The sequence below is a fragment of the Grammomys surdaster genome, unplaced genomic scaffold (genome assembly GCF_004785775.1).
Source record: "Grammomys surdaster isolate TR1022 unplaced genomic scaffold, NIH_TR_1.0 126391, whole genome shotgun sequence".
Taxonomy (NCBI): domain Eukaryota; kingdom Metazoa; phylum Chordata; class Mammalia; order Rodentia; family Muridae; genus Grammomys; species Grammomys surdaster.
The window spans coordinates 17406363-17418452 of record NW_021621185.1 but is presented as its reverse complement, the minus strand read 5'-3'; the positions used below and the strand labels follow the sequence as shown (position 1 = coordinate 17418452).

At 48.2% G+C, this 12090-nt stretch overlaps 1 protein-coding gene across 1 annotated transcript; it reads right to left on the bottom strand.

Moving 5' to 3' along the window:
- Positions 1-1078: 1078 nt before the first annotated feature.
- Otp (orthopedia homeobox) lies at positions 1079-10542 on the bottom strand. The gene is made up of 3 exons (XM_028760061.1): positions 10372-10542; positions 8703-9112; positions 1079-3074 (listed from the first exon to the last, which is right to left on the bottom strand). Exons 1-3 carry the CDS (start codon positions 10406-10408, stop codon positions 2544-2546), a joined length of 978 nt encoding a protein of 325 aa, XP_028615894.1. The 5' UTR covers positions 10409-10542; the 3' UTR covers positions 1079-2543.
- Positions 10543-12090: the final 1548 nt, after the last annotated feature.

Below are 12090 nucleotides of genomic sequence, written 5' to 3'. Positions count from 1 at the left end.
AGTCAAAATCCCTTATGTAATACAAACAGATGGTTTTCTTTCTCATAGAAAATCACTCCCTTCTGCCTTCACCTTTCCGGGGATCCTTTGTGCTCTGGCTGTTGATAGTCACACGTAGTTCTTAAGGTTCACACTTAGCCCTGTGGCACAAAACTGGAATCTAGGATAAGAGTGCCTTTAGGGTCCGGCAACCAAATGAGAAATCCTCCCATGGGAAACGGGGTGTCCTTTCGATGCCTATAAGGACCGTTCGATTTCAGGCCGATCTGGTTAGTTTTCCAAAGCAAGCCTGGGATATCGATTTGCCTCCCAGTCTAAACCACGCCACTAGGGAAGAAACTGCAATCTCTGCCGCGCCTTGAGGGGGACCCGGGGAGCACGTGGCTAAACTAACTTCGAGGTTAGCCTGAACTCCTGAGAGAAAACCAGAGCAGACCGGCGGGGGACCCGAGGAGCAACCAGGCGTCTCGCGGGACACGCCGCCTCTCCGGCTCACGCGAAGGCTGCACGGAGCGCTGGAAGCGGAGGCCCGCGGCCACCTTACCCACAATGCCCTTGGGGAGCTGGGCCCACGCGCCGCGGACCAGGCGCGGCCTAGGGCTGCGCCATGGAGCCGAGCTCACGGCCCTCAAGGCCGAGGCTTTTTAACCGCGGCCTCCTCTTGCCACAGCCCTCACCTCACGCGCGAGCAGTCGGCGGGGGGCGCCCTCCGCGCCACCGTCGACGGACCAGTCGCCAGAGAAGCGTCTCAACGCTCGACCCCGTGGCCCTCCTGCCCTGCCCCAGAGCCCAGCGCTAGGCCCAAAGCCTCGCCAGACCCTGAGCTCGCGTGGAAAGCTCGCGCCCCGGGCTTCCCGCCTGACAGGCCTTGCAGGCCCGGCCCTGTCTGCTGCACAGCAGCCCGTCTCGCTGTGGTGGCCTCACCGTGCTGCCCAGAAAGTATTTCCAAGTCTATTGCAGGGGCGAAGGGCCCAGGCACCCCAACCACCACCTCCCCAGCTAAGACCAGCCCTCTCCCCGCCCTTCTGAGACCCTCCACTTCCTGCCAGTCAACGTTACACCAAAACCCATCATCCTCTGTATCACATACTGAAAATGATTTTATTTTATCCATTTACATTTAACTTGATATAAACTTGTCCGGAAAAGTCAAATAATATGCTTTATATTAGCTCAAACATTTATTAAGAAAACCAAAGTCCATAAATAAGCACAGACAATAAGTTAAAACATATCACAAATTGACCAGTATGTAACAAGAATGCTTTATCTACACAAAACATCCTATTTCACATGTTTGTTCATTCTTAGAAAGCGCTTCTGTTCTCTGGGTTTGGATTTGACCAGCACATGCAGAAAGAGCTGATTGTGTTTCTCTGTACAAAGTTGCAGGGTTGTAGATGTCCGTCTGCACCCACCGGCGGCCGGCAGGAGGCCGAGGGGCACGAAGGACGCGGTAGGACGACCACAGAACAACCAAGGGCACAGAGCAGCGAGAAGAGAAAAACGGGAAAGGAAGCAAACGAACACCAGTCTTGAAGGATCTAGAAAAGAGATGTGGCTTTTCGCTTTTACAAAAAGGAAAAAAAAAATTCCTTACACGTGTGTTTTGTTCTTCCTAGAAAGGCCTATCAAAACGGGAAAGACCACCTCTTCTTCACATAAATGCCTAAGTCTGCTCCAGCCACCCAATCCGCTGCCATGTTCCTCCTGAGAAGCCTTCCCTTCTAACCCCTCACATCGTTGAGCTTAAGAAAAGAAAACCCGAGCTATAACGAAAGCGGTCTTTTGCAAGCCAATAGAGGGTTGCATGGACGTGACTGGATAGACAGGGTAGGGTGGTGGTCCGGGAAAGAAAGAAAGGAGGCCGGAGAAAGAATATGGGGCTAAATCAAAGGACATCAGTTGGGCCCTCAGATGAGGCGGTTGGTAGCAGATGCTTGTCCACCTTTAAGACAAAAATCCCTAACATTGTGCTGTACCTTGAACACGTCCGTGTGTGACCAAGATGCACTGTGTGTGTTTGCGCGCGCGCGTGTAGTGTCTGAGCGTGAGCTATGGTGCGAGTGTGTGTGTGCGTGTATGCGTGTGTGCGTGTGCGTGTGTGTGTGTGTGTTTCTGCCCACAAACCAGTCCATTGGTGTCTGATTTCAGATCCTGAGTCGACTCCCTGGTAAGTAAAATGGCGGGAAGGATGCTTTCTGCCGGGCGCGGGAGCAGGGATGTGGGGCTCGGGGAGAGACTGAGCCCGAAGGGAGGCGCGGGCGAGGTGGGGATCGTGGGGGTTGGGGACGATGGTGACCGAAGTGCGGCCGGGGGTCGCCGCCAGGCAGAGGCCGGGAGGAGGGCGCGAGCACGACCTGGGCGAGCGGGAGGTCGAGGCGGCGGGCAGCACGGGGCGAGGGCAGCCGGGCTCGGGGAGGACGGGGGAGGGGGGGACACCGGGGAGGGGGAGGGGCTGGGATCCCGGGCGCGCGCGGCCGGGGGTCCGGGGGAGGGGATGGGGGCGGCGCCCGGGCGCAGCGGGCGGGCGCGCGGCGGCATTAGGTGAAGCTCATGGAGACTGTGTGCTCGAGCGCCTTGCGGCGCAGGGAGGCGATGCTCGTGCCCCGCCACACGTCGCTGCTGTCCGGGGAGCTGCAGAGCTGGGGCGAGCCGGAGACGTTGCTGGGGCCGGGGAGGGAGGCGGGCACCATGCCGGGGAAGGCGGGCTGGTAGAGGTGCGACTGCAGCCCCGCGCCGTTGGAGCCCGCCAGGCTGTTGGACAAGCCCATGGAGTTGGGCGGTGGCCCCGCCGCCAGGCTGCACTGGGACAGCGACTGCGCCATGGCCTGCTGGCGGCCGAGCGCGGGCGGCAGCGGCAGCTGCGACACGCCGGGCATGGCGGCCGCCGCCCAGCGGGTGTCGTTGGCGTGGAAAGAGCACAGGCTGTCGCCCATGGCGGCGGCCGCGGCGGCGGCGGCCGACGGGAACTGGGGTAGCCCGGGCGTGGGCAGCAGCGTGCCGGGCGCGCGGAACACGTTGGTGGTCTTCTTGCGCTTCTTCCACTTGGCGCGGCGATTCTGGAACCAGACCTGCAGTGGGCGGGATGTGGGGTGGGGAGGTGGAGAGGAAGACAAGACCCCAAGAGGTTAGCGAGGCCGGTCGGAGCTTGAGGTCACCCAAGCCAGGCTTCACCCTGTCACCCAGCCCCAGGCTGCACGGATGCTCCGGGCTCGACACGCCCCCACGCCCGGCGCGAGCTCGGGGCTGTCCGCCGCCGCGGAGCCTCGCACGCCCCCTTCGCCGCCACCGAGCCCAGACTCCCGGCGATCTGGTGTCGCGGTGACCTCTGGCGCGGAACGCACCGAGCAAACAGTACCGCACACGCCACCGTGTGCAGCGTTCACCGCCCCCTGCACTCTGGCAGCGTCTGTGCATTGCACAGATGTACCCGTTGTCAAGCAGGCATGTGTCAAGGCTCGACCCACAGGTGTACAAATGAAGATAAACATGAGTACCCATGTGGCTTAATAGCATGTCTTATAGCACTGATGGGGTATAGAATTTTCAGAAACACTGGAAATTTGGGAATTGATGAAAGGCCACGAATGACATAAACAGTTTCAAAATCGAAAGACAAAGGAAGCCCCTAACATCACGGTTGACAGAGCAGAGAGGTTAATATAGTGACCCGTGTGGCAAAGTGAGCCACTGAGCTGCGGTGTTATTTGGTTGCCACCTTGATTTCTGATTTCTCCCTCAGTGCTGGGTGCAACTGCCACAATGCTCCTCCCCATCTCTCTCCCAAAACACTCTGAGAGCGCCTTTCTCAGCGCCATTCGGGTGTGCTGGAACTCGCTGACTGAGTCCTGAACTTCCCCTGGGCCTTCGATCTATGCCTTCCAGTAACTTACTTCAGATAACACGTCCTCTGATACCTGCAAGCTGCACACACCTCAACACGTCTCTCGTTTTATAAACTAAAGCAAATTTCCTGGCCAATATGAAGGGAAGGAGGTCAGCTTTAAAACTCACACTAGTCGGGATGCAAATCTAAATTTGCTGGGACAATGGACATTCTTTTTTTTTTTTCAGGGAGAACTACCTATTAAAATATACATTAAACAAGCCCGCCTGGTTTTTGTTTCCTGATTATGGCCCAGGAATTTCACAGCCATCAGGCAAATGTACCTACAAATGTGAAAATCACTATCACAGAACAAAATTTCCTCTGAGTGTTAATAGACGACCAACCTATCCGACCTTGATAATTTCTCATCTCCATCTATTTGAATCTTATCTTTAAGGGCTTGGGGCTTTCTCAGTGTGTTTACTTGGCAGACTTTTGATTCAAAATCTAGTTAGCAGGACGACTGCTGGTACTAAATATAAAGTGGTTCTGGGCACAGAGCAGATATTGACTAGTTTCCTCTTAGAATTTGGCCAACACAACCTGCTCTCCGAATTTTGCCCCCCCCCCCCAAGTGATTTATCTGGTAATCCAATCTGTGTAGTAGTTGATTTGCAAGCTGAAGTGTCAAGGATATGGATATATTTGCCTTCACTCTTGGTAAACCAAGAATTTATAGCTGTGCAAGCAAGCATACTCTTTGCTTACCAGTGTGAATAGCTTTGCTGCACAGTTCTCTCGGAGTGTGCCCTTGTCTCCCTGTCTTACATGGGACTGCACCCAGCACCTCATCTTTCTCTGGTTTGTACCCCATTTCCCACATTGCTGCTTAACCCTATACTGATGATGGGTAAGCACACCCTTAGTTGAAGCTCTGGAGCTGTGGCACAGGGACTAATGAGGCTTCAGGGCCCCGGTGGTGATGATAGGATCTTTGTGGCTAGATGAAGCTGTTAGCAGCCTTTGGCCTTTGCAGCACCTATCTGACACTAGTTTGGGAAGTTGGACAAGAGGACACCCTTGACTGAGACGTGTCTGTCTCCAAAACTTGCAGCCTCCTAGGAACATTTTGAAAGAGAGGGTCAAGACCAATTCCTAACACCCCCCCAGCACCACCATTCCAAGCTATGATGCATATGTTTTTAAAATGTGAATGTTTCCACTTGAAAACTCGAGCTAGTGAATCCCACAGGGTCAGTGTTTTGGAGGTGGTAAATTGGGAAACGGCTTGGAGGAAAAAAGCAACAGAAAGAAAACATTGTCAAACCGCTCAGAAGAATTTCAAGAGCAAACATTGCTGCCAACCCCCCCCCCCAAAAAAAACGCTTCTGAATCCAGACTCTGCTCATGCACACAAGGAGAAGAACCACTGTTAAAGGACAAAATATTAGAGGAATAATCGAAAAATCATGCTCAATTATGTTTGAGGGTTAGTAGTCAAATGATGGCTACAAAATTTTTAATGTTTCATGGTTTACTGAGATTCAAGGGGGAAAATCTGCATGGACTCTGAGCACCTCCATTCCAAGCTATGACGCATATGTTTTTAAAATGTGAATGTTTCCACTTGAAAACTCGAGCATGACGGGTTAAAATGCAGACAAAACCTAAGGGAGATTTTTGGAATGCACTGATGACAACTCCAGGAAATATATTAACCACAGCTGAAGACCCAACTTTGTACTCTGTTTGAAATGCAGCTCTTCTCAGAAAAATGCTTAATACAACAGTGAGAATCTAATGGAGGTTGGAATCTAAAAATCCACTTTCATGATATCTGCTGTTACAGTAATATAGACATACTGTAAATGTATTTTAAAATATATAGCCCGTTTAATTCCCCAGCTATAAATGGCTCAGGAATAGAAAAGAGGGGGAGAAAGAAAGAATGCCCCCCACACACACACTTGAAGCAAATGTCTTATGAAGACCTCATTGGAATCCAGCAAATGATTAATGTGTAGATATGGGAGGAAATCTGGGGAGCTGTATTAAAGCCTAGATCTCAGGTTCATTTCGATCAGCCAGCCGTGAACTCTGGGCCGAATTCATTACACTTTAATAGTGCTGGGAGAGGAAGAAAATGCAATTTCTCATTCCATTAGAAAACTAGAAAATACTCTCAGCTTGTCCCCCTATTAAGATGTGGCAGGTGACAGGGCCATTCTAGGGGACACGGTCAATGGAATTACAGCACATTATTTTTGTTCGTATAAAATATTGAAAGGCAAGCCTGACTGTGCAGAAGTTATTTCACTGATTTGGTTTTTATGTAAATAAAATATTGAAAGTTAATTAATCCGTGCTAGAGACTAATGATTATGCTTATTATATTGCATTTGATCGCGTAATTTGCATGATTCTCGCATTGCTGCTTAATAAGCCATTCCAGGTTATAAATAATTCTGAAATTGGTTTCTAATAATGGCATGCTATAAAAGGAATGGTTTTATTACACTAGCCAGAAAAGGGGAACGATACCATACAGGAAGTGCCCTCCATGTGAGCAGAGGTGCTTTAGTAAACACTTCAAAATATGATATAGTCCAGATAAAGACAAAAAAAATAAATATACTGGACAATTCAGTCTAAAATGTAAGAGTTTCTTTGAAAACATGCAAGCGCAATAAGCTAAATGTTTAGATAATTTTTAATCAGTGCAGTGGCCCACATACTGGAAAGAACGTGTGGCAATCTGTTAACTATAAAGAAAACTATGAAGCACTCATCATATAAGAATGTAAACCAATTACTATTTAATTTGAATTTGGTCAAGGAGCAATGGTACAGTGAATCGTGAAGTAAATACATTTCCCATAAATTATTTTTGCATTACGTTACATAATGTTAATCATTTTGAAGTGTTAATTAAGAAGGTTATGTTGATCTGATTACTTTTTAAACTATGAAACATTATTTTTTAAAAATATTGAAATTGCCGTTCTATTAAATTGTTTCTATCAGTAGGCTCAAGCTATTATCTTTGGTTGAACATTATGCTAGAACAATTAACATACTTTGTCTCTTTCTTCTTGCATATTCTTTTGTGTACTTTTTGAAAATAACTACCACACAGTTTATATTTTATTTCATTTATAACTTTTTCTATTAAAAGAATCACTACCATTAACCTTTGGGAGACCTAATAAAGTTTAATAGACCTCATTTTCTTTTTTCATAAAATCAGCCACCCAATTATATTTTATCTGTGATTCTAAGTTCTATTTTAATTTGAACTAATTACCAATATGTCTAGGTTAAGCTACAACACTGCACTCTTTCAAACAAAAATTAATAACAAAGATTTCTCTTGAGGGAAAAAAGTAAATTTGTGAACTTTGATTCTTCGATACTGAGCCTACAATCAAGCATTATGTTGTCATGGATTGGGATTGTATATTTCTTTGACAGTTTGAACCCACACTTAAAAAGAAGTGTAGGGTGAAGATTTAAAGAACATTAATACACCTGAATAATGTAATTAGTCCTTTTCACATGTGTAATGTTTCTATTGTTCAAGCTTTTCAGAGTTCACTAACAAATACCCAGATTTATATTGAATAAAAATATTAATCGTTGTGAATATTTATCTATTAATTTGACCATTTTAAGTCCCTGGGATATTCATTTCTTATTAGAACAAAAGTATGTATTCCCGTTTAGATGATCTACAAATGCCAAATGGAAATAAATTCTGATTTCCTGACCAATGAAATGTAAAAGAACCGGAGTTCTTAAAGTTAATTTGCAAAATCAGGTAGCACTGGCTTAACACATTTTTCAACTTAGCACCCAAGATTCTAGAAGGAAAGAAAAAAAAAAGATCCAAAGTAGCGACGAAATATTTTCAGCACCGTGGATAGCTCAAGGCTAAGCTCAATGCTTCATCCAGGCGCCTGCCAATGAAATAGTAGTCTTTTTAAAAGAAAAAAGAAAGAAAATTGGGGTTTATTAATCTTACATTTTCTCCCCCGATTTTCAGAAGAGATACAGGTGAAATTTTCTAGATTTCATGTAATTACAACTTGGAGAGTGATTGGATAAAAATACGGACACAACACCGAATTCCTCCATTACGATTTAACCTTTCTGGCCTGAAAAGTTCCTTCTTTGTGTCAAATATCTACAACAGACAGTGCTCATTTCCTGCCTTTCTCCTTATGAGAATCTTGATTATTTTATTAAAATTTAAAACCCAAAGTTCATAAGTGGCGTAGTGTTTTTGGCCAGTCCCGGTGCATTAGTAGATCACCCAAGGCAAAAGCCTTTGAAAACAATAAAGCTGGGGATATTTGCCTGAAAGCCGAGAGAGGGTGATATTTAAGACACTAAAACCACACCTGGAAGCTTGAATCAACCACCCTCCTCTATTTAAAGGCACCTATTGCACCGTGGTTCCTCTTTTTTTTTTCTGTATAATTATAACATTTCTCCCATTATCCAAAATCGTAATAGAAATTCATTACAGGGTAATGAAACACTTGTCAATACAACTGGACCAAGGTGCACTGGCTTAGCTTCTGGGGAGACAGGAAGGTTCCCTTCTTTGGAGGAGGGAGTTAACCCCGCAGCCCCATTATGCCTTGCTTTTGAGGAGTTTTGAGATGAGGGCGGTGGCTACAACGGAGGAAGTCCATGGGGGCCTGTCGAGAGTCCTAGCCAATGTTTGGACAGAGTATGGGATCCTCCGACCCAGGAACGCAGTAACAGCAAGTGCGCAGCCGGAGGTCCCATCAGCACAATACCTGCGCTGGGCTCCAATCCCCCCGTCCCTCCTTGCCTTCCTCCCTGGAGCCCAAGCCCGGTGTACCTGCACTCGCGACTCGGTCAGCCCGATACGCAGCGCTAGCTCCTCACGCATGAAGATGTCGGGGTAGTGAGTCTTGGCGAAGCTCCTCTCCAATTCGTTGAGCTGCGCTGGCGTGAAGCGTGTCCGGTGGCGCTTCTGTTTCTGTTGGCCCTGCTGCTGGCCGGCTTGGCTAGGGTTAGGGCCGCCCTGGGGCCCCGGCTGCTTGTCTGGGTCTTTGGCGCTCACCGCCAGCGAAGCAGGAGTAGAGCCCACGGTGGTGATGTCCTCGCCCGGCAGCAGAGTGGCTCCTTCGACCGGGTCCGAGTTGGGCGCCAGGTCCCCTGGATGGCCCCCAGGGTCAGAGCCCCCCACGCCCAGCCTACACTTCACCGCCTCCCGGTGGCCCAGAAGCTCGGCGGCATCTTTCATACCTGAGGAGGGAAGGGGATCTCGATCAGTACTGTCCTGGCGACGTGAGGAGCGGGTGTCTTCCCTGAGCGGCTCTGCTTCAGCCCCATCCACGGCTCCCTCTGTGCCCACGCTCGCCCCGCGGCGGAAACTGCCTGGTCCTCAGCCCGGTTTCCCAGGATTTGGACAGCTAGGTTGAAATAGCATCTCCTGGCCTTCCCCTTCTCTCCTCAGCCGGCTCTGGTGGTTCACAGCTCCGGCTTTCGTGTCTCCCACAAAACACCCACTCCCAGGCCTGACAATGAAACACGCCCGAGTCCTTTCACTAACTGTAACCCTTGTGTCCCAGGAAACCTTGAGAAAATTCTTAGATCGGGGATGCGGGAGAGAAAGAAATCAAGAGCGATCCCTTGCAGGCGGCTCCTCCCGAGCACAGGCGGTAAATGAACTCTGGCCAATTTCCTCTGACTTTCGGAAGATGAATATGTCTCCAAGCCTTCCACCCCTCAAAATAAACCCAAATCAGCTCCGCCTCCCCCTCAAATCAGAGAAAGTGTTTGGGAAATGGAGTCGCATCCATCACTAAAGCTTCCCAAGCCGGAAACCCAGAACCTGGTAACCCAGATAGCTTGAAAGAAATTCGAGTAAACTCTATAGCCATAACAGTGAATCAAACTTTAGAGAATTCAACTTTTCTCTCCCGAGAAATAAACGGCCCGTCCCTCCCAGTCACTGGCAACGCCGAGTCCCTTGTAGAAGGCAGGAATGCCTGAGAGGATGAGTTGGGCTTTTCTTCTCAACCAGTACGTTTAGCAAACCCACCTTCGTACAGCCGCTTCTCCTTCACGCAAGATTTTTTTTAAAAAAGAAAACAAATTTAAGCACACTTAGAGGAGGAAGTGGTGATAGAAAGGAAGAAGGAAAAAAAAGATTAAAAAATTCCAAATCAAAGCAAACAAGAGTGGAAAAAAAGAGAAACACCTCCAAACAAATTATCGCGGGCTAGAACTCCTTTAAAAAAAAAAAACAATAACAATGAAGGGGAGAGAGGAAGAAAAAAATAAGAAAAAATTGTCAGCATTTCCAACTCCGTTTTGTTTTGCAATCTACATATTCCATAGATTATTTTAAGACGATGTTAAATCAAATTAAACTTTAATACAGCACAATTACTTTTAAAGAAATTAGTCCATTTAGGGCACATTAAGGTAAAATAAGGAACAAATTGACAATTTCCTGCCCCGGCTTCTCCTGGCTGCCCGGGTGAGAGACGCTCACTCACCTAGCCTGGCGTCCAGGAGGTCGGCGTGAGACAGCATCGCGCACCGCTCCAGGGCGAAAGCTGTTCCCCCCCAAATTTTAGCGGCTTTAAGTTATTTAAAATAGATATAAGCTATAAGCTATACGATATAGATATATATAGATCACCTAAATGAAAGAAAATTCGGTTTGTGGTTAAAAAGGGGGCTTCTTGCATTATAATGTCCTTTAGAGAGACGGGGAGGTGCTTAACAGTTGAATGAACCCGTGAGCAGCTCTGCGAGGGGACCAATCAGGAGGGCAGCCTGCAAATGTCAGCGCCCGGAGAGTCCCCCACTCCGCCCGCCCGCCCGCCCGCCTGAGCCTGCCGGGAGGAGGCGGCGGCCGCAGCCCAGGCAGCTCCAGCCTCCAGCAGCCGCTAAAGCAGCAGCGGCCACCTTGGCCTCGCCCTGGGCCTCTGGGCCGAGCCTCGGTCAGTTCTTCCCAGAGATTTTCTCCGGGCACACCTTCCCTTTCCTTGTCCTGCCTTGCTCGCTTCACAGGCGCAGCTCTGTGTTTCAGAGCTAGGGTGTCCCTGGAACGGGGGCAGTTCAGACACCAAAGCAGGGCATGACCTCTGCATGACCTGAGAGTCGCCACCCCACACACACACATCCCACCGCACCCCCGCCTCCGCCGCCCCTGCCCGTGCCAGCTAGGCGACACTGGACCGCTGTAATCAAAGCCCTAGCTCACCAGGCGGCCAAGCTACCACCTCTAGAACGACCCTAAATTTCCGTCACTGTTCTGCAGGCTAGAGACCCAGACTCTGGCCTACTGAGCCCCAATTCCAATGCTAGCCTGGAGAGTAAAGAGGAAGTTGCCCCCTCCACACACACACCCCCCACCTCACTCTGCCAAGGTCCGCTGTCCGCTTTGGGGGAGGGGAAGACTTCGCGAAGCGCGTCTTCCTCCAGAACTCCAGAAGCTGCGTTCCAGGACCCCCTGCCCGATGGGCCTACACTTTCACCCAGGGCCCAACCTGCTCGTTCGGTCAAAGTTTCTAAGTTCAGCTAGGCGACCAAAGCCACTTAAGGCAGTAAATAAAGTTAAACGCTCTTTATTTTCCTCTTGGATATGTTAAACTACTTGAACAATTTAAAGTGCTTTTGCACAAGTGAAGCGAACCATTTCTAATGTTCTGATTTTTCAGAGCCAGCCAACAACAAAGTTTAGATTAGTAATATATTTCTAACCAGAGTAATTTTCAAGATCATTAGGCATTTATGTAATTAGTGCCAAATCTATAAGCTTTTATTACGATTATTAGAGTAAAATCAGTATAAATTTGTACTAATTTACTACTGTTTAGACTTGGCTGTCAAGCCCAGAGGTTCTTATTGTAAATGATAACTGAGGAAATTAAGTGCAAAATTCTGTACCGTTTCTGATCTGCTCCCAAACAATCCGTTTCAATTGTATTTGCAGCAGAACATGATGCCCCTTTAAAGTTATTTGACTTGTATTTTTATTTGCAACACAGGAAAAATGCCCTCTACCCAAGGCAAAATGAAAACTGATATTTACTGCTCCCAACTTGATTAACATTGATTTTTAATTCGAGGGTGATGCAATTAAGATTATTCATTTAGTGCAAATGAAGCTTCCACAAAGGGTGGCCCTCTGAAGTCTGTTTTAAATAATACCGAACAAATGGCTTTTTTTGTTCGTCGCCCAATTGACTTACACAAAACATTGAAAA

Coding starts and splice junctions, on each gene's coding strand:
- Otp (XM_028760061.1), bottom strand. CDS start 10,408: ATGCTGTCTCACGCCGACCTCCTGGACGCCAGGCTAG. Junction 9,113..10,371: donor CCTCCTGGACGCCAGGCTAG/GTGAGTGAGCGT, acceptor TTCCCTCCTCAG/GTATGAAAGATGCCGCCGAG. Junction 3,075..8,702: donor TGACCGAGTCGCGAGTGCAG/GTACACCGGGCT, acceptor CGCCCACTGCAG/GTCTGGTTCCAGAATCGCCG.